This window comes from Pagrus major, chromosome 15, assembly GCF_040436345.1.
Source record: "Pagrus major chromosome 15, Pma_NU_1.0".
NCBI classification, from domain to species: Eukaryota; Metazoa; Chordata; class Actinopteri; order Spariformes; family Sparidae; genus Pagrus; species Pagrus major.
The window spans coordinates 16,946,786-16,969,628 of record NC_133229.1 but is presented as its reverse complement, the minus strand read 5'-3'; the positions used below and the strand labels follow the sequence as shown (position 1 = coordinate 16,969,628).

At 41.4% G+C, this 22,843-nt stretch overlaps 1 protein-coding gene across 1 annotated transcript in view; it reads right to left on the bottom strand.

Annotated features, from left to right (window-relative positions):
- Nucleotides 1–22,843, bottom strand: part of LOC141009470 (serine/threonine-protein kinase 32C-like) — a 75,747-nt gene that overhangs the window by 24,178 nt on the left and 28,726 nt on the right. Inside the window, exon 3 of the mRNA XM_073482112.1 lies at nt 2,410–2,561. Within this exon, the coding sequence (XP_073338213.1) occupies nt 2,410–2,561 (152 nt within the window). The remainder of the gene's footprint in view (nt 1–2,409; nt 2,562–22,843) is intronic.

Genomic DNA, 22,843 nt, shown 5'->3' with positions numbered 1-22,843 from the left:
AGTATCTGCGTAAACTGGGGCAGAAATAACAAACTTACCATAGACACAAGCTATAAATTGATTTCCTTTATTTCTCACTGTGTTCTCCTCTCTCCAGCTCAGGGAGGAAAAGCAAAACGTTCCTTGTATTATACATTTATGTGCACAGAGAAAGTTCAACATAGGAAGCCTTTAGTCCCCGAAGGTGATCTTATGAGCGGTCCTGTAAGACGCCATGTAGTTGATGAGGATGGTATTTCTCAACAGCTTCTGACTAAGTTTGCACGACGAGGGTACTAAAAATGGTATTCTGGGGCAAGTTATACTAGATACATATTTTGTCACTCTCTCGGGTGGATTCACATAAGACCAGTCTCTAGACAACATCAACACAGCTGCCCAAGTTCAGGGTGTGTGTCTGTGTGCAACATCAACAGACCTGTATAGAAACAGCTGCATCCAGACACTATCACACAGCTGTTTTTATGTGGCACATCCCTCTTGTCACACAATCTGATGGTGACAGTAATAGCCTGATGAGGATGTGGCTTTGCTTTCTGCAACCTGTCACCATGATGCTTTATTTGTTATGCTGATTTGACAGCTTCCCTATGCTTTTCAAGAGGGCCAACCAAATACAAGCAGGCAAGCTCTGAGCAAGATGAGGGAAGGGGACACTTCAGTTTAGAGAAGCCATTTTAATGCCCTCAACTTCTACAGCAATATTTTTAGAAAAAACACATACCATTGGGGTACCATTGGGGTACACTCAGTATTCATATTACAAAATGCTTAATCAAGCATTAATGATATTTTCTAGCGGGCTCCATGTACCCTGTGTAATTCAGCACCAAAGACTCATTGTCTCTGAGCAATCAGAAAGCCAAGAATGCTGAATAAGGCAACAAAGCTCTGTAGTTTTAGGGCTGTGATACACCAGGCCAACTGCCGGCCATCAGCCAATGTCAGGGCCATCGTGAGCATTTGTGGCCCTAATGTTACAGTGTGCCCAGCACCACTGGTACTAGTTGGCCCTTGTCGGCAGCTTTTTGGCCGATTGAGTATGTAGAATTGGCGGCATAGCCGGTCAGTGAGAGTAATCACTAATAACTAAGAGTAGTTGCTGTTGAATTCTTTCAGTGCAGTCACAAAATTCAATTCCTCCCCAGTGTATTGGAGTGGAGGCTAAAATCAACAAAAACTCTCTACTCTCACTTGCTAGTGTAAAATGATCTACCCTCATTGTTATTCTTGCAGAGCCTTATACAGATTCCAGAAATAATGGTCCCAGAAAAGACTATGTGGATTACCCAGGCTAAGACTATTTGCTGAGCATTACATCTTTGTTACAAAGAAAGCTGGCTGAGATCATTTTTTTCTATATGCTCTCAGTGAGATGGACAGGCCCTTTCCGGAGTATCTCTGCGAAGCCGACAAGGAAAGCGGAGAGAGGAGGTGTGAAGTGTGAAACTTCTCATTCCCACATAGCCGCAATGACAGTTGAGCATTTTTGTCACTAATGGGCAGTTGAAATAGTGCATGATGCAGAGTATGAGAGAGAGAGCAGAGCAGCACATGGGAAACTAGAACACAGAAGGCTCTGGCAGCCATATACTCCTGCAGGGAATTATACTATAAAAAATACACAGGCCTACTACTGTACGCTCATTAAAATGCCCTCAGTTTGTTCTAGTGGAGTGGCTCCTCTAGCCGGCAAAAATACCCTGTAGATTAAACTTAAATCATTCACAACTTGGTGAGGGAATGAGGAGGACATGATTTTGTCTTGGTTCATCTCCTCACTATCTATACAGTAATCAATCCTTCATGGAATGCGTGAATAACAAAATATTCTTGCGGCGATTCCTCTGAAGATAAGCACGTGTGAGATCATTCTGCCAATTACAGAGGAGTAAAGTGCTTTGTGTAATATGCCGTGAATGCCGTGCCAGGTCCCCAATTACATTTAGAAATGTGTCCCGCTCGGAGATGAGCGTTGAATAATGAAAGCAGCCTCCGTTCACCCACATATCAGACTCGAGGGAAGAGTAAGGTCATTTCAAACCACAGTAATTATCAAATGTGTGCTTCATGGGCTCAGAGTCAAAATTAATATCCTAAAATATCTCCACAGTGTTAACTGTTTCTTCAGTTAACAGTGTTGAGGAAATTTTGTTTCAAGCCTTAATGAACCCAAGAAAACTTTTTTCGGACTAAGTGCCAAATGCAGAAAGTGAAGCGCATGCAACACTAGGAACATAATATTCACAAAGAGTACATCTATTTTAGGCTGTGACAGATTTTGGAGTGAGCATGCAACTCTCTATTGAGAATCTCTTAAGTAAATACACAAAATGCACAGACAGACAAAGCAGGCGACTGACACAGGCAGTGCAGACAACATTGAAAGTGTAAAAACAGGATAGTCACCAGAGATTTACTAAAAAAACATGTTCAATTTCCTGTAGGATCTCAAGCTCTCTAAAGACGTTTCGGACCTCATCTCTCTCTATGCACTGCTGTTTGTTCATGTACTTCATGGCATACATCTTCTCGGTGTCCCTCTTTTGCACAATGCATACCTGCAGCACACAAAGGGAGAACAGAGACAAAGAGGAGAGAGGAAGGGAAAGGAATAAAGAAAGACAAAATTAAGCATATTAGTACAATATAAAAATAGATTTGCACAGTTTGCATACAAAATCTGCATGTGAATTTCTAGATAACCAACATGCATAAATGAACACACTGATCTAATGACTAAATTGTACTGGCAAAGAGAAAACAATTGCACCACTGTCAAGGTTTTGAAGCCAAGTTTCAGCTCCACAAATGCAGCCACGCTGCTTTGTAAATCAAATATGTTTTCAAAATAGCCCACGGCATCTTTCATCTGTTGATTAAAGTGATGGTGGAGATGGATGCCCTATACCGATGCATAAAGTGCTGACGCGCCGAGCAACTCTAATGAACTTCATTTCCAAACGCAGAAGTTTGTGGCGGAAACCACTTCCAAACAAATCGCCTCATTATTTATTTATCGCAAGTTTTGTGGTTTTGTCAGGAAGTGGCTGTGAAAGGTCAGGGGCAGGATGGGACTCCAGGGAGGTCAGAGTTATTACAGTAACATCACTGTGAAACCACGGTCATTAAACAGATCATGTGTCTGCTGCAAATCCTGCCTCGCAGCCAAATAAGGAACTGAAGTCTTAAAGTTGCTTGTCTATCGTGACTCATTCTGGGGTTTTCATTTTAACACCTTAAGACAAGACCTAAAAGCCAAATGTCTCAACAAAGGCATTGTGTTATGGCCGGTATGAAGAGGAAGAATCACAGCCACAAATATCTCTTGCAGCATTCAATATATATGGCATGGGTGTATTGTATTGTATCCTTTATTAATATGGCTTCACAGCAGTCTCCACAGGGTGGTAAGATCTAATTTGCATGCCTGTTTAGAAGGGATGCCACCAACGCTCAACACTGTCAGTGAAATGCTTAAGTGGGCCAGAGGGAAAACAAGCATTTGCAGTAGCTCCAAATGCAACAAGAAGCACAAAAAATATTGTTTATCCTTTTTTTCTTTAACCTTATTTCTTCAATATTATGTAAGAAAGAACCCTGGTGCTCTTAATTGTGGAAAAGGATTAAGAGAAATCTGGTTGACTCAGCTAGATTTCTAACAGAGACCGCTGATATCTTTGTGTTGTTTTTATTTATTACAAGACTGCATGACAAAGACTTGAGACAGAAACAGCATCACTGTGGCAGCAGTGCAGCAGGAAACATCATTACTCATCCTTGTAATACACTTAAAATATGCCAGCCTTGGTCCAAAGCGGTGGTAGGGGTTCGGAGTGGAATCTGATTACCAACCACCTGCATGTAAAAGCACTCTCTGTTTTTCCTTCTTAACTCAATTTCTCCAATTGTACCTGGTTTCTCTTGTGCAACGGGGGCATAGTGAATGTGAAACCTTCATTAAAGACAGGAAATTCACATCATCATTCAATGTCATAGTACTTCAGGAACAAAAACTAAGCAGCTGTTTTAGCCCCTTAAAAGTGTCCCCCAAAGCCCTGAGTGCAGCACTTGACCATCCTGTGAAGCACTAAAAGTTAAACAGCCCCCTGCTATTTCTGTTATAGACAGAAGGTCTTAGCTGGCCTGAGTTGTCCACCAGGCCACAGGTCTCCTCATTACAGTCAGAGCCAGACAGATGGCTGTTTTACACGGCACTCTGGCCCTGATGCACCGCAACAAAAACACCCATCTCAGCTACTCATTCTCTCATTTGTTTAGTCTTGAAGTGTGTCACAAGAGAGACAAAATGCATGGATAAACAGGAATATGGAGATACAGTCTTGAAATGAGTTACTTCCAAGCTGTTGGACATATTCAAATGACCTCTGCATAACAAACAAGTAATAGAGATTAAGAGATCTGAAAGTGCTTTAGAAACATAGATTTCCCATTACACTGGTGGATTTTTTTCACTTCATTGAATTTGGGGGAAAAAAGAGTTTTAAGACTGAACAGCAGAGTAAATGAGGTGTTAAAATAGACACTTTGTCTGGTGACAGGAGGAAATCTATTACTGTGTAAAACACCATCTATTTAACTGTGCTCATGGTTCCCCCTCAAGCACAGAGCTCATCGCAGTGCCAGGTCTGACTCGACTCTCTCCTGTTTCCTCCGTCTGGATCGTCACCAAGCACAGATTCCCCCTGCTTCTGTCACTTTCATTAGCTCATCATCATAGAGATGAAATTCATCAAACCTCTTCCTCCTCCTTCATAACGTGTCAGATTATACTGAAGTAGAGAGTTTGTATTAGCTATGCAATGATAACTGTAGATTTTATACTCTAAGGGTGTCTTTGTAAATAGGCAGTCCGAGCGCCAGAGCACATTGGCACAAACTTAGCAAATTGGGAGTGCTGTTGGAAAATACTGTTCTGTTATTCGGAGCACCACACTCTCAGGGCAGCAAAGCGCACTCTTGGCGCCATAAGCAGTCAGTATTTCATGAACAGATGAAATGGCAGCCCGAGCTCAATGTAGCAACTGTGGACTGATGGCTGAATTAATGGAACTGATTCAACACATGAGCAGAAAAGAGTGAGCTGTTTGTCTGTGTAACATTATCTAACTGCTAGCTGGTAGCGTCCATTTCTAAAAGTTATTTTCACAGGAATTTTGTTACAGTGAATAGCATGATGTTATATACTCCGATACAGTGGATGGCAGTGTGGTTTTTAGTCTGTTGGGAAAACCAACGAAGAAGAGAAGTATTTAACACAGTTGGCTTGACCAGAACTTCCTCTGCAAAGAAGTCGAAATCAAGCCCCCAAGAAGAGCGGCAGGCCTTGAAGCCAGTTTTCATTGTGGCCAAACTGTGTAATTACACCGTCACGTGATGCACTGCGGCCCAAAAAGACTTTTTCTGATAAGCTAACATTGTGAAAGACGCATCTGTAAAATGGTGGATAATTGTTTTTGAGCCTCACAACCCCTGCGAAATGACTCGTTTTACTGTCAGAATTTGAGCCATATGGTCCAATACAATTTGGAAGTTAGCCGGGCGCTAAACCCGAAGTTAGCCGGCTCGGTCAACCAGTAGGCCTACCCAAATTGGTACACAGACAAAAGCTGCAGCTCATTTCTTGCCAGCAGCAGTGGCATTAACAAGCTAAAATGGCAACCTTTGTGAAAAAAATCTGATCAGCTTTAGCTACAGTACAAGCTAATGTAGTCAATCAATAATATGCTGCTAACTAAGCTAGTTATCAGGACATGCTATAGATTGCATCTTACATTAGCAGATGAACGCACTGTTTAATCCATTTCTTATATGTTTGGTCTTGCAGTTGCAAAGCAGTCAATTGATTAGCTCATTTCACTTTTAATGGTTTAACTACTGATACAGAGGACTTCCTTTATCCCTATAAAGAAAAGATACAAATCTGGGAGAAAAGCCAAACTTGTATGTTCGACAGTTTTCAATTTAAAAATGTCAAATATCAGCAGAAAATATTGCTTATTGCCAGTTTAAATTTTAAAATCCTCCTATTGAATTTCAAGCCTCCCTATCAGTTCAACCATACCCCATACCACTTTGTAGGCTTTTTTTTTAGCCCTCAGCATGATAACACACAGCTCCAGGCCCTCCCCTTCTCCATCTCCCTTGCTGAGCTTAACACAGACCCAGTTTCTTTTTGCTCTTAGCCAGGCCAGTCTGTACCATCTGCACTGTGCTAGAAGGTAGTCTAAATAAACTCCTTCAAATCCTGCAAACAGTCATCCAAGTGGTCATCCACACATTTTCATCCTTCAGTTCAAGCAATTTACAATGTCTGCATCATCTGGGAAGAAAAAAACAGTCCATTTTTAGAGACACTCAGTGTCTCAGGCCTTAATATTTTTTTTTATTTTTATGGCTCTGATGGGAGCAAGAGTAGAAACATTTTCTATTAGCGCATGGCAAAAGAAAGTCTCTAAAATACAACCAGCATACCAATCACAAGAGACCGTGTACAGTCATGATGTGTGGGAACTACCTTAAGAGGAAATCTTTTATATGAGGCCTGCAAGTGACAGATGAAAACTAGACCCTTATCTGGAAATGATAGCTGCACTCGTATTACAGCACTCAGTGGACATCACATTTATTTTCTATTATTGCCACAGAACACAATTTTCTAAGAGATGCGATCCGTTAACTGGAAAGCACTACTGAGGAGAGTGTTTTAAAAAATGGTCCCAGCTCATAACTCCACCACTACGTGAGCGTAATGCAACTTAAAAAAGTGTGGGAAGTGAAATTCACTGCGGTGGATTATCTATTTGAAGCAAGCATCTGGTCTTATCATACTGAGATGATTGGTAGAAAAGAAATCTGAAATTTTATGGTCGGATTTAGAAAATGTTAACGATAATGTAAAGTATATACATGTATGCATGTTCTCATTTAGCTTCCTTGAGGATGTGAGCTTCCTTCTGTCTTATCCTTTGAATTTTTCATGTGGTTTCATTCAAATGCAGGATCTGTAGTGTATTGTGGCTCTTGAGGCTCAAGCTGCTGGCCCCTTTGTTCGTTTTTGGCCGATACCCCTCTTGACAAAACACAGCAGGCAGGTAATGTTTTCAGTTTGTGAGTCTGTGTGTGTGTGTGTGTGTGTCATGGCAAAATGTGTTCCTGGAGACACCTTTGGCAGCCACAGAAGCCATTTTGAGTATTTTGCCCGGTGTTAATATGTCAGCATGATAGCATTACAGCTTTGCAGGATGCAGTCACAAAACTTTACAGGTATGTAGTTGAGATCAAAACGAAGGCTGTGTTAAAAAACTAGCGTCGTAAGAACAAGGATGCCAGAACTAGGGAGGTAGGAAGTACCAAAGAGGCCATTGGCCCACATTTGTTTCAAGTTGCAGATCACTGTAACCAAGATCCAATGATTCCCGTCCACTCTAGTGCAGATGGTATTGGTTTCACCTTATCAGACTGTCTGTCTGTCTGGGGACAGATTGTCTGAGCACAATATGCACACAACTGTGAAAGAAGCAGTCGGGAAAGTTTCCAGATGTAGCTACGATAAATATGAAGCCCTGGTTCGAAGTGGCTGTGTGTGATGCCATCGCAAGATGTTTTCTCGTTATTCCAACTCTAATTGCTGCTGTTTGTATAATTACTGTGCGAAAACCTGCCAAGATCCCATTCAACAAGTCATAATCTTTACTGTCAACATTAATTTCTTTTGAAGATTAAGTTGAGACAATAATCACCTTTCTTTTTCTTTGTGAATAAATGTTATTAATGTAGGTTATTTGTCTGAAAGACTTTTTAGCTGCAACCAGCAACTCTATAACTCTCTTTGTTAGTCGGTACACAAAAATGTCCCCTCCCTTTCCCTTTACTTTTCATTGCTCCATCTTCTTCTGCTAGTCCACCAGCTTATTGGTCCACAAAAATATATCCCTTCATCAGCTCACAAAGCTGTCCACCCTATAGCAACTGCAACTTTCTATGTGGCAGAAAGTTTTGTGACGTTGTGTGCATGTGAATGCTTAAAAACGTTTGCCTGCGTGTACCAGCTACTGCAAATACACAATTCACAGACTTGAACTCGTAAAGCAGGTTCAAATCTGAGGACATTTTCAGTCATTTATGTTTTAATTTTGAGGTATTCCCGCCCATGCTAGGGAGACTGCATGTTAGCACTGTAAAAGGCTAATTGTAAACTGTGGTTTTTCAAGATGAATACAGCTTCATACATGGCCTGATGTTGAACATTGAATTCACTACATCTTAACAAAGCAGAGGCAGAGAGAAAAATTAATTATTGAGGCAGTTAAAGCCCTTTATCAAAACTGAGCAGCAGCAGGTCAACAGGTGAATGTTTCAACCCAACCGTATGTTGTCAGACTTGAATCAAGAAACTCATGTTTATTTCGAAAACATTCATGTTTCCTTGATCATGTAATTTTCTGCGTTGACCATATTCTCAGCGATATGAGGCTATTCTTTACAAGTACAGAACGCTGCATTGTATACAGCTATTTTCAGATTTTCTTTATTAAGGAGTCTAATGTTTGTGGCCGCTGTGAAGACTGTAAAACCCAGAGTTTCTTAACCAGTCAGACATCACACTGTCAGTCATCTCCCAGCAGCCCCGTCTTATGGAATCCTCAGGAGGCGGTCGGCCGAGCGAACTGATGACTTATGAAAAGGATTTATTCATATATTCATTGAGCATATTAGCAATTCAATGCATTAGTTCAGTTTAGTATAGAGCAGAAAAAAGTACCAATTTTCAGGCGAGAGGTGTGAGGCAGAATGTTTTGCAAGATATTTGCATATGAATGGAGACATTTTCACCTAGATTGAAATCAGATGAGATGGAAGATTCCGGCTACCACTGTGGCGTAGCGGCTCAGGACTGAGGCGCCGACAGAGTGACGGCTTCTGAGACCAATTCCCTCCGAGCAGTAATGGACAATAAAGTGTCCCTTATTAATTCTGTAACATTATCTCCGAAATGCTAATGGTCAGCATGAGCCAATCCACCATTACACTTCTGGCGAGGTTTTCATTGTTAAATTCTAATTTAGGAACACCTGCTATTTAGATTGCCTTTGAATATTTGTCGGAGATAAAGGTCATTTTGTTTTCGAACAGGCGGGGTGGAAGCTAGGGCGGGTTAGCGGATGGTGCCAAGTGTCTCCACTGGATGGATGGCTGAGCATCTGGGTGCAGCGGCTGGCTAATAAATTGGCACATTCACCAGATCAGGCTCTAGGTTTTCTAGCCTCAAGCCAGCACAACTTATCCAACAAAAGGAACTCGTGGTGCTCAAACTTGGCACCAAATCAAATTCAAAAAGGATTTCTTTTGAACATGATATACAGTATTTATGACTAAATAAACAGGAATCAAAAAACCTTTAGCTATCATTTATCAAGAGTTTAACACTCAAGAACTCAATCAAATCTTCTTCATCCAGACTGTGTGGGTCCCTGCCCACTTAAAACTAGTAAAAAAAACTCGTATTGGATATCTCTCATGACATTGAGCAAGGAAGGAAGTCTTCAGACGAAACTGAGGTCTAAATTTTCATCAGAAATTTTTGCCGTTTAATGGTTCACCACCAGCAAAGCAAGTTTGAGCGCAGGATCGTCTGTCTTTATTCACCTCAAACAGCCAGGTAACTTTACTGTGCATATGCCGAAAGCTAGCGAGCAACAGCACACACTGAGGGTGTGGGTGTCTGGAGTCTCTGGTGATCTCTGAGGTTGACCTGAATTCATACTCACAGTTTTCTCTCTACTTTTGCCCCCTCTGACTCTCTGTAACGTTAAGTTAATGAAGGAAAGTACATTTCCCCTCCAGCTTCAGTCACACAATACTCAGCAAATGTCTTTTGTTTTGTTTTGTTGGAGAGAACCCCAGCAGAAGAAATTACGTACTGTGCATTTCAGTCACGTACTTCATGTACATCGTGATCTCTTCACCAATTCTCTCTCCACATCGATTTACCTGTACAAGAACTCTAACAAAAGTTTGTGGTCTGAATCCAGTTGTTCCTAAAGTTCTTTCCTGGCACTTTCTGCATTAGTCAGTCTCTCAGTTGTTTCCAACTTCCCTACCCTGCCTGTGGCTCTCAGCAACAAGCCTATTGCTGGGCATTGTTGGACAGCTGGACGTTGTAGTTTTAAAGCTTATTTACACAGGAGTGAAATAAATTTGTGGGAACTATTTTTCAGCAACAAATCTGTTGTGCTAATGAGTATTTATAGCAGCAAGACAGTGTATGTGGAATTTTTTACTCAAAACACACAGCTGTGCCTGCGTTCACGGTTTACGTAGGAACATTTCACCCTGTGCAACAGTATGGCTCAGTGATGTTTTTTTAATAGTTAATGATAGTCTATGGCACAGAGGAATACGATATATCAGGCTTTTGATACAGAAACACAACAACTGTTAGTGGGACCAATTCGCTGCTAGTTTTCAATGGGATTTACTGACTAAAACAAAAACATACATTATTACCTGACTTATCCTTTACTGTGCTGCGTTCCCATGTATGTACTTGTCACAATCATTTGAATTCAAATGGAGCATCGTTTGACAAGGAGCACTGATAGGACACCAGTGTTTTCATCAGCTGTATTTACATGTTGTGTAAGTAAAACTCACTGTTATGGGCCAGGTGACAATGAATTCAGCCCTGCAGCGGTCAAACCGTTTTAGTCCCATGCAGAAGGGAACTTGAATGGTGTTGCGGTTAATGAGCAAATACAATTGAAGGGAAAAAAAGGCCATTCACATGGGCTGTGCCCAGAGTTTAGACTTGGCTCCGGATTTCATGTCTCCAAGCAGCAGGAAGGACGACAGCGCTGGCCCTGGGTGAGATGCTGTCACAACGTTGGCTGTAATCTCTGACCACCAGCTGCACAAAGCACCTGTTTATCTCTGCTAAAGGGAGCATTTTGGAGGTGGTCAGACAGGCATACAGACACGCACATACACACACACACACACACATACTAACACACACAGAGTAAACGTAAAGGCTGGACCTATCGATTTCTCTGAGGACAGCGTTAGAAGTGCAGAGTCATTTGATGTAGAAGAATCCAAAGGAAAGGAAGCGCACGTGAAGGAACGCTACAGATGAGAGCACCTGTCTCATCCTCAAAGGCAGGCCCCCAAAGATACCCTCCTCAGCATCACATCCTCTGCATCCGATCCTTGCCTTTAATAGTTTTGAGCTCTGAAGCATGAAACTAACTTTGTTTTTCTGCAGCACAATCATTATTTAATCAGTGCTAAGAAAGGAGAACGGGGCTAATAACGAGGAGCTGTTTCCTGGAGTTAATCTCCACAGGGTCAGCCAGGGGCGCCTGGCAGGAAGAGAAACACGTTCCTGTGATTGAACAGCACATTAAAACATCCACTATTCTAAATAAAGCCACCAGTTATTCGCCCATATGTTCTAAAAACTTCTGAGGATCACTAATGAGGCAATCCGAGCAGCAATTACCGAATAACAATGGTGGGTCTTCCGTGGCTGGATGGGAGAAGCTACTTGTAAACTCTGGTTTGAAAGCTACAGTCATCCATTAATAATTCAGTATTACATATTCAACAGACCATCAGAGGCTTCAGGGTAAACCATGCAGATTGCATACAGCCTACGGGAAGGGTTAGGATTATTCAAAGATGCTGTAATTGATATTGCTGCAAAAAAGTAGCAATATAGGAGCTATAGTAGTGACAAATAAATCCATGATATTATACCTCAAACAACAAAATCCCTTTACAACCCAATATACTGAATACTGTAAATGTAGGAAATGTTCCTGCAAATGATGCATACGTTGAGACTTTCCATTTCTTTATGTCGCAACTTGAAGTTTTTTTAGGTTAAATTTCATGGTCCTCAGTCTGGCTAGGTTAAAGCTCAATAACTACTTGTTTAAGGATAGAAAAATATTGCGTTTTTATGCTTAAAATGCCTGTTTTGGTCGGCACAAACATGGCTACAGATGTCCTCAAAAATATCCAGTGGTTGCAAATGTTGAAACTCAGTCTTGAACTGCGGTCACTGGCTTGCCAGCCTTTTCACCTGCAAATACATACCATCCCCTTCACCTCCACCTTTAAAGCATGAGTCTTCCTAAATTTGCTGGAACAATCATTCCATTGTGACTCTATCTACTAGTAAGAGCCATCTACTGCAGATCATGAGACTAATTATATGTTCCACTGAGATGCTCTGTCCAGCTCTAAGTTCAGCCTTTTTACCGGTTTCTGGTTGGGTGGAGGATGTTAATTCTGAGGCTATTGGATAATGATTCCACAGGGCATTGGAGAAAACAATTATTCATCCTCTTGACTAAATTGAATCATATTTAGTTGGGGTAACAGAAATTGTTTCTGAAAGTGACCAGTACACCAGAGGCACACTAATTGTAAAAGCATCAGACTATTAGGTCATGTAGGTAATTTTTTATCTTTCGTTTAATTAAACCCAACAGGTCCTTTCCTCCAATTTCATTAAAACTTTAGCTGGACTTGAGGCACCAATAGCCCGAATGCAAAATGAGTTTTGTGGTATTAAAAAGCTGAATTCAAGATGTACTCCTCCTTGAATACCCTTTTATTAACTGAGAGATACCTAACATTTGAGAATTATGGTGCCAGACTTATGAAAGAAGAGGTGTTTAAAATATTGGAGCTGAGTAAGACTGACAGGCCTGCTGGCAAGCCCCTCAAACTATGCTCAAAATAGGAAACCAGGAAGATGATTACTATCCTTTAATAATGTGTTTCATCCATCACAGAGAAGATATTAAATCCTACCGACCACTACAATTTCACTCATAGCCTTAAGGATAAATTTAATATATTTATCATTAATCTCACAGTTAGACAGAAGACCATTTAAGTTAACAGGTCAGAGTGTAGTGTCCTGTTGAAGGATGCTGACACGACACAAAATAGCAATTCAACATAAGATATGACAGTGGTTGTAAACCATGTCAGCAGCACCCCCTGGGGCTCATGGTGATTATAGAGGCATTACAACATGAGTTATGGTGTCTATAAACAGAGCTGGTGACATAAAAATGCATTATCTGTCGTAATATAATGAAACAGTTTATATTTTTGTTTTTCAAATCTTTAAAGCTGCATTAAAGTTAAGAGCAAAAGCCTTCTAACTGCTCCAGTTTATCTGACCCTCTATAACCCTGTTTGGTTTTCATATTACCATGACTCAGGATTTTTTTTATCTCAAAGTTTATTTGCATTTGAATATCTTCCAAAACTAGTGTGAGTCATACCCTAAAATACATCTGCATTATACCAACACCAACCCATGGATTATCTCAATATTGGGTACACTGGTTTTTTGAAATGTGTTGTTTCACCATTTTTCAGATGGCAGTGCAAATGAGAGGCTGTCTGAACACATTAATTACCTTGTTTAGTCAGAGGATCCTTATCAGCATAAAAGTAAACTGAAAATCAAGAGTTGAACATCCTCATCAAGATAAAGAGCAAATGCTGTTGAAGTTTCTCAGAGAACATATTTTGACATGCTACAGTAGGACAAGCACAGCTGTAAATAATAAAATGAACGATGACTGAATTCCTTTTGGCTGTTTACTTTACACAAAGTGAGCTAATATACACATAGAGGCAGCATGAGTGCAAACAAAGGCAAAGAGATGCAGTAGTGCACTGGGTACAATGGGAGGCAAAGTGAAGGCGTGTCTGCTTTGGGTGTGGGAGGGGTTGACATTAATTAAACCTGTGTTTACCTTCTATTTCATGTCAGTGAAAAAGGTCTCTTCCACAAAGTTGGGTGCCTTGCAAGAGACAGATGGTCAAAATCTGAGCAGCCCTTTAAAGTACCTAATATGCATCAAGCTCCAAACACATTAGAGCCTACACATCCCATAATGCAAATTAATAGTGTCTTTGATTAGACCTCTGTACCCGGTAAACGCCCACATCTTCCAAACTACAGAAGGGTTCCCACACCTTCATAAACATCAAATTCAAGGACTCTTCAAAGACTCTCAAGGCTCAATTCTCTCACACTCATGGACCCAACACAGCATAGTTTGAGATATGGATCAAGGGGCTTTACAAGCTTTACAGAAGCTCACAGACAACAATTTCTATTCTTGAACAAAAATATATTAAGTCATTATTTTCAATGACCCATGTGATGTGAGGCTTGTAATACAGGGTTTCTGCCACATAAAACCAGTGCAATGAAAATATTGTACAACTGTTTTAACAGGCTCAGTTCTCCAAATGACGAGTAATTTGAACCTGATATTTAATATAGCGATGGTGATAGTTTGTCTTGACATGATCGCTGTCCTAAACTCAAAGATCAGCCACCTCTGTGCAGTATTTACAGCACCATAACATCATTAGTCACAACAAGACAATGTTGGTAGGATAAAAAGGTTGACACAAGGTCTCGGGACAGACTCAGCCACCTTCATGGAGTATCAGGTTGTATGTTGTTATCATATCTCTGAGAATCGTCTTAGAGCAAGCTGCACTGTAGTCACTCACCCTGTCCTTGCACGCCCGGCCTCTGGGCAGGTGAATCTCTACAAAATAAAAATAAAAGCCCAGATTCTCTTTCCGCCGCTCTAAATCTTTCATATGCAGAGAAACAGTCCTGCACCACAGACCTCTGCCTCAGTTTCCAGCACTTCTCCCTCCACCCAGGCCTCCCTCTGGTTAATCTCAATGTTCTGCGCACCTTGAACACATGCACTTATTAAATGCTTATTAGCTGAACACGTCACTCAGTCACAAAAAAGCTCTTTCATGTTGTGCTTCAAAGCACAACTGTGTCACTGTTAAATCCCAAGGATGGCTGCGCGTTGTTTACCTTTACAATCCGCCTTCTTTCTTACCCCTCATCCCCGATCCACTCTTCTGCTATAGTTAGCAGTCCTATCAATTGTTGTCAGAAGGTTGAAAGCCCCTGGGACAACAGGGCTTGCAGAGAAAAGAAAAAGGTTGAGTGTTAAATTTAGTGGACTCATACAGGAAGCTGCGGATTTTCTGTTTTCTAGGTCAGGTAAGTGCCAAGTCGGCCAGAAGCCTCTGACAGAGACACATGGGGAAACACAAACAGATAGAAGACCACTGCCTGAGGGGAGGGAGGAGGTGGAAAAGAGTTAGAGCAGCTTGTGTCTCTGCTCTTAAGTTCAGTGGAAATATCCTGCACATAAAGTGCTGACATCCATCATTCGCCCGGATTAAGTTTCAGCCTGTGTTTGTTGTTGGTTGGATGGTAAGACGCTCATCGTCGGTGAGCAGTGATTGAAAAAGAGTTGTGCGAGTAAAGGATAACCTGAAAACATGCAAACACGCACACACACACGTACACACTCTTGCCAATGCTGAATTTGGGCAAGAGTGCTTTGAGGGAGGCAAGCGAGGCAAACACACTTTCAGGGTCTGATGAACATGTCATCCAGGGAGAAGAAGGAATAATTTGCTCTTTCATTTGGTTCATTCCACTGGATGTCTTCTGCTCCGCAGTGGCTGCTGTCAGCCTGCAGGAAATGAAAGTGTTTACTGAGCTTGGCCATCCATTTGCACAGCTCCAGAACGCACTATTACAGCAGGCATGACCAATAATAAGCACAGTCATGGATCAGACTTCTCTGAGTCTGAGCTAAATGAAGCTTTGTAGTGCATGAGCAAAAGGGGAGGTGTTTTCTGTACAAGTATGAGAATCATCTCAAGTACAGATAAATGCAAATAACATTATGTTGCATTATATGCCGACACACAATGGAAGCACATCAGGACCTCACACAGCAAACACACATTCCTCCGACAGCCGGAGAGTGCTTGAGTCTTTGAAGCAGCCTCCACTGAAAATCACTGAACATTATACAGGGATTTGGTGTCACTAAGGGAAAAGCCAAAGCAGTCTGAGCAATGGCTCCATGTTTACACTCTTCAAAACATACAAAACTAATAGCAGGGACGCACCAATCTGACTTTTTCTCTCCCAATACCTTTTCTGATTCTTTATCTGCAAATATTGAGTACCAATCTCACTGTAAAGAATCCATGCTTTTTGTGCAAGATAACATGAGGCTGGGTATTGATGTAACAATACGTTTGTGAATTAATTTATTTGCCAATACTTTCCTTGACAAATAATGTATTGCTTTGTCTACTAAATGAAATTAAAAAAAAAAAAAAAACGGGTACAAAGTCTTGTCCTCTAATGTCCTGTTATGTCTGACACAGTGTCCTTACTGACTGACACAAGCAAATGTCAATGAATCTGTTTGATTGCATTGCTCTCTATTGCAATGTCCAAACTGGCTGCAAGCGATGCAGCACTGCACAGCAGGCAACTATGAGCTGAAATTTTGTCACACGCCGTACTTCTATTTATGCCTGTCACTCGTTTCAAAAGCCCTTCATTGACAAGGAATGGCTGACTCATGACGTTGAAATGAGGAGTTATCTGTACAATACTTCAAAACCTAATAAGGTGGCAAGTGGCTGGAGGTTGATTGCCGGGGAGCTTCTGAGTATTTCTATGAAGAAATATTTAAATATAAAAATATAAAACATGTGTTTTTGTTTTAAAGGTACAAAGGAGGAATGTAGGCTACCTTCTCAAACTCGAGAGCATCCAATGCAACGCGATATTCAGATTCATTTCTTGCCATTAGACACGGTGCGAGTCTAAAACCAAAGAATGGTCAGTTAACTGTCATAATTGACAAAAATAAAGCAACAAATTCTCATATTTGAGAAGCTAGAGCCAGTGAATTTACTGCATTTTTGCTTAAAAAATGACATGGAAGGATCACTCAGTTATCCAAATTGTTGATTATTTCAGACGGCTTTGACAGTCATGTTATGGCTGATACCTAATCTGTTCAATAAGGTCAGTATTGGCCCTGCTACTGATCCAGTGTATCGAACTGGAGCAGTCTTTACTAATATTTCACAATGGACTTTCAATTTAAACTGTTAGTTGTTCTGGTTGCATAAAATTCAAACATGTGAAGGAAAAAGAGAGACTAAAGCAGACTTCTACATATTGTGTTGCATGAAAAAAATAATGCACACAATTCAAATGATCTAAATGTTCCAAATGTCCCAAGCAAGATTGCCTTGGAAAAGTGCTTAGCTCCAATTTATATAAAACACACCAAAAACTTTGAAGTCACTCATGCATGAAGGTGGGAAAGTATAAGGGCAGCATAATGAGGATTACATGCATCACAGAATGTAAAGGAGACTAAAGATGCCCCAAAAGTGCCTGAGGGCTTATCTCCAGTAGATTCTCTTTAGGCTCACTGACGGTGTTAGAGGTGTAACGGCATGTTTCATAAAAGGTCTAATCTCTCATACATATTCAGCAACATGATAGAATTTGGAGGCTGTTATTTGATATCTTGTTCCATATCATCACATATGCAGTTTGATAACCTAAGGTGCCATGACCTATACTGTGTAATAAAGCATCTCCTCTTTTAAATCAAAGGATAAAACTGACCATTACAATGACTGATACGCTGCCTGCTACCTTGATCTCCGTCTTGTTAACCACAGGGATTTGATATTTTAGTTCACGGCTCTGACAGCTAGCTTCTTTTTCTGTTTGAAGTTTTCATTCCCTGAACTCTCTGTTAAGGCGAACGTCACTCAGTTCACCCTTCATATCCCTGTGGGACCAACACTGACATGCATATATTTACTCTGTCAAATATATGAGCACTTTGGCTTTCAAAATTGATTGATTATTTTGCTGAGCCCTGCCTCCCTTATTTCCTGTCAAGCTTTCTGTTCTCACACAGTGCACATGCAGTTAACGATGATAATCGTGGATGATTTACGTGTCAAAACTCTCTAATTCTTGAAATCTGGGACCTTGATTTAAAACCCTGAAAGAAAAAACATCTACCTTACATCTGTAACTAACTAATCAAGCCAACATTAGCTCCATGAGCTGGCAAAAAAAAAAAAAACAGACCAACTGATAGAAAAATCTTAAATATGCACTTAATGGCTCCACACATGATATTGTGCTAAAAGACTGAGGCTAAGGGTACAGGTCCCAAGCAAAGTCCCAACTTGTCAAATACTGACACTTGTAGGTTGGGTCAGGTCATCATCCCAAAGGAGAGCAGTGGCATAGCCGGTGGAAAGAGCCTGGGCTAGAATGGCCACAATCTGCTCCGGCGACCATATCACAGCAGAAACACAGCCGAGACTGGACTGGTGAAATTTGGGGGTAACGTTTACATGCGATCGCAACGATTACATCTTATGTAAGAAACACAATCTAACCAATTCCTTACCAATTCGTTTTTTGTTAATATGGTTTTAGAAAAGGCTAAAAAACAAGCTGACCACAACCCCATGCACACTGTTTCGGGCTAATTAGGTTAAGCTACGGTTGGATAATCGCTGTTCAGGGAAAGTTGCTAACAGACAATTACACTCCTTTCTGTTGGACTTGTTGATTAATGTTGGCAAAATCCAGCCACTCATGCCTTAAAAATGTCAGTTTGTAGAATCTTCAAAGGCTATAGATCACATATCTTACAGTCTCTGATCTTTTCTGATGTCCAGCCTAGGGCGACTGCACTGATGATAAAAAGGCACTTGCAGTTTGCAGGTTGATGGTATTCTTAGATGGCATTCGTCATTTTATCATAGCTCTGTATCAGATTTTAATCAGAAAATGTAACCTTATCATAAGGAAAATGCTGGAAACTCACATTTTTCAATCCATTCGCCATGTAGCTGCACAGATATCAAAAGATGTAGGTGGAACAAAACACTTTGTTCTCTTTCTGGCTAATACAAGCAGGGAAGTTAAATAATGATTCCGAACATGTGAATACTGAAAGTCTGTGGTATTCTCTGGGGAAGTATGGTTGGAATGATAATGAAGACAAGTAAGAATTTAACATTAATATTAGTGGCAAAGTTAAAATACTCAGAAAGTACAAAGACACGCTTTGGCATACTTGGACATTGATTAAATAAGATGCAGACAGCGGTGAACATTTTAAAGGTCATCTTTTCTGGCTCACAGAATTGCTGCCATTCTAATTTTCATGTACATTGTACATTTTATTTTCTTGGCAGGAATGTTGGTATTAACGCCCCCAAATGTCCTATTTTTCCTAGATTTCTGAATTTGAACTGCCATTTTAAATCGAAAAGAGAAGGGTAAAATGAGATACGTAAAGCAACACAAATGAAAATAGGGCATTTCAGGATTTCTGAGCTCTCTGGAGGTTGTGTTAGAGCAGCTTTATCAGTCCTGAAGCTATTTTAACCATATGGCCCTTGCTTTTTCTACTGACTATGCAGTGGAGCTTTGTGCTGTGAAACCTAAAGATCTAAAGTGTAATGGAAGAGCATACATTTCTAGGCTAATAGGTTGCCGAGGGCTACACTGCGGCTGGGCTGTGCTGCAAAGCTGCACTCTGCAAAACCAACTCTCATCTGAGCCCTTCACACCTTGAGCTTGAAGCTATAGAGGAGGGAGAAGTCCTTACGAGCAAGATGAGGCTCAACTGTCAGTCTTTAGAGGCAGGAGGACTCTCAGTGTGCTGCCTGGGAGCTCTGCACAACTAAAGGAGAGAGAAAATGCGAGCAAAGGCTTCATCATCTCTTGACCTTTCCACAGATGCCAGTACCTTCCCTCGATATGATGAGGGTGTCACAGCCTCCCTCGCTGTCCTTTCCCCCTCGCTGTATCATCTTCCTCTCTCTTCCACTCCCACTTATTTCCAGCGCCTGTCTCCATTCGTCTGTCTTTTTACTTCCATCACACTCTGGCCTAATGAGGACATTTATTCCCACTGAAGTGTGTATGTGGCCGAGAGTATGAGGACATAGAAACCACCAGCTGAGCTCCAGCAGGACCTCTGACCTTCCTTGTCTCTCTCCATCCGCCTCCCTTCGCGCTCTCCTCTCGCTGTTTAGCTGTTTACCTGTCCATCTGACTGTTGGCATTAAGGAGCTGTCACTAAACTGCTGTCGGTGCCAATGACTGTCATGTCTCCCTCGAGAGGCCTTAATGAGCCCTGTGGTGGAAAGGCGATCTCCTATACAGCTCGAGTTGAGAAGATGGAGTGACAATGGGGGGCAAAAGTGTGATGCTCATGGGGAACAGGTAGAGGAGAAGAGAGAGCGCAACAGGGGAGCAGGCAATTATCCTGACCCTGGTGCCGTATATGGCCATCCACCCCTCTAGCAGACATTACAAATGAGCTATATCCTCCACTGCTGTGGAAATAATCACACCTTGCTACCATCACTCTTCACCCCCACCTGGTAGAGGACAGATGCTCCAGAACATCAGAAGAAAAAAGTAAAAAGAGGCTGCACCTGGAGTGGGAATTCAAATAATATTAATGCTATATTTTAGTCTTCATAATACTATATTGCTTTGCCAACACAGGCTTCTTTACTGTCGAGCCTAGAAAACGCCCTTGGATTGAATCGCGAGAGAAACAGACGGGTGTAGAGAGTGAAACTAGGCCTGATATATTAAAAGGAGAGGAAGGGAGGGAGAGAGGTACCTGTGCTGATATAACAGAAAAGGCACAGGGGATTCATCCCAAAAAAGGGGAAACATTGTGTAACTCAACAACTTTCGCCATAATTTTCCTTTTCTGGACAGGGTTTTGAAGACATAAACCCTTTAATTGGAATGAAATCTGTGCTTGTGCCTGTCAGGACAGGCCATCTAGCTCGAGTGGTTCCAAGATATATCTGTCATGTTTGAGTCTGAGACTGGGGATGAGCCACATGCATTGGCAACTGAAACTAGGGTCAGTTCTCCCACTGGAATAACATTGAAATCAGTACAACTTGTCTGAATGTGCATATTGACTGTGTGAATAATCTCATTCAGTTCAGTGTATGTTACACTAGGCAGTGTTTCCCACACAAAGACATTACTTAGGCGTCCGCCCAAGTATATTTGGCCACCCATTTTAGCTTTTTCTATTTCTATTTTTATTATCTGGCTGACAGAGCAACGCTGTCAGCGATCGATTAACTAGTGGACAATCTGTCCTCGCTCTACCCCTTCCATCTACTGACAATCACACATGCTTTGCAGAAAAACACAGCGAGAGGGAGGCGTTCTCTAGTGTGGTGTCCCTCCTGTAAATGCACTGATTGTGATGCGACCTCTCCTCTTTAATGTAGGCCTATTTACGCTGTTGTTTCACAAAAGCTTGTAAGCACACCTGGTTGGTGCGATGTCATTCGGTACCACGTCGGTCCCGACAGGCTAAATCATTAACGGCAAGCCTCCTCCACACGCAGCTTTCTTGCTGTTGTGAAACACATTTTGTGGGTGGAAAAAATAAAAAAAAACATGAGGTGCGATTTTTGGGCTACTTGGGTGAGAAAGAAACAGAAAGAGACGAGGCGAGGCAGTGAGTGTGTTTTTACATTCATAACTTAAAACTTTTGTAATATGGGACCTTAAGAAAGACCCTCATATTAATGTGGAAACAGTGTTTGACAGTAGATTCAGTCAGTGAAAAAGTGTGGAAAATAAGAAGACACAGAGAAGCTCCTGTGTTAAAAGAGTTAGAGCCAAAAGACTGGTGGTAGAGAGAAGATACCGACACTTATTCAGAATGTATATCAAAGAGGAGAGATACAGAAGGCGATGAAGAGCAGAGCAAAACCAGTGTCAGCCCTGTTTACAGATGGATTTTGGAGGAGGAGTTTTCTTCTGCCTCCCCTCTGGCAGGTGGCCGCCCCTTTCTCAGCTTCAATCTACCTCTCGGCTTCACGCTGTGCAGGAACGAGCCCCGCAACACACATCCTCTCACTTTCACAAATGCACACCAATGCACTTCCACACACAGACACACATCTACAGTACTGCACAGCAAAGAACCCATTTTCTTAGAGCACCTACACAAGCTGGAATCATGCTTCACAACATGAGGTAAATGCCTCTCCTTTGTTTGTGGCTGATTCTGTCCTTCGCTCTTTGTATTTCTCTCAACCACACACACACACAAATACATTCAATACAATACAATGAAATAGTCTTCATTTTGTGATTGAGTTTTACACGAAATTGTAAATCATTTTCAGCAACATTTAATTGAGTAAATAACAGTATAAAAGCAAGTTGATGCTGTACGTTTTGGTGCAAAAAGTAAAAATCTATGCAAAATATGAATATTATGTTTTTTTAAAATTGTTTGTTTCAGAGGTCATGGTTTACCCATCTTTTTTTATATCCAACTACATTTCTGCTCACACAAACCAACACAGGCCTCCGTGTGTTCAGTGGGACGCTTTAGACTCATGCTGTTAAGTATTCCGAAACAGCAGGAACACAGAGTGAGGCCACAGTGGGCCAAAATACACAGACAGGATGACCTCCGACAAGGACAAACTTTATCTGGATGTCTCCGTGAGCATCTGTCTGACTGTGGGAGCACAGTTTGTCTGTGTGTGCACGCACGTGTCTTATTAAAGTGTCTGCGAACATGACTGTGTTACAGATATTGCGTAACTGGGAGCCAGCTCTCAGACAGGAACTGTGTCTCTTTCCCCAGCCTATTGGGTGGAGCAGTTGGCTTCTCTTGTCTTATGCAGCAGTGCCCAGAAAGAAACAGCAACTCACTTCAAGTTCTTTTCATTTTAAAACCAAAAAAAAACATGAATGAGCATTTATTTACATGTGGCATTTAGGAAGTGGGGAGTGAGTGTAACTCATTATTCAAAACATTTGGGTTGCCCTGCTTCAGTCTCTAAAGCTAGACCTGCATGCAGTGTATTTCCCAGC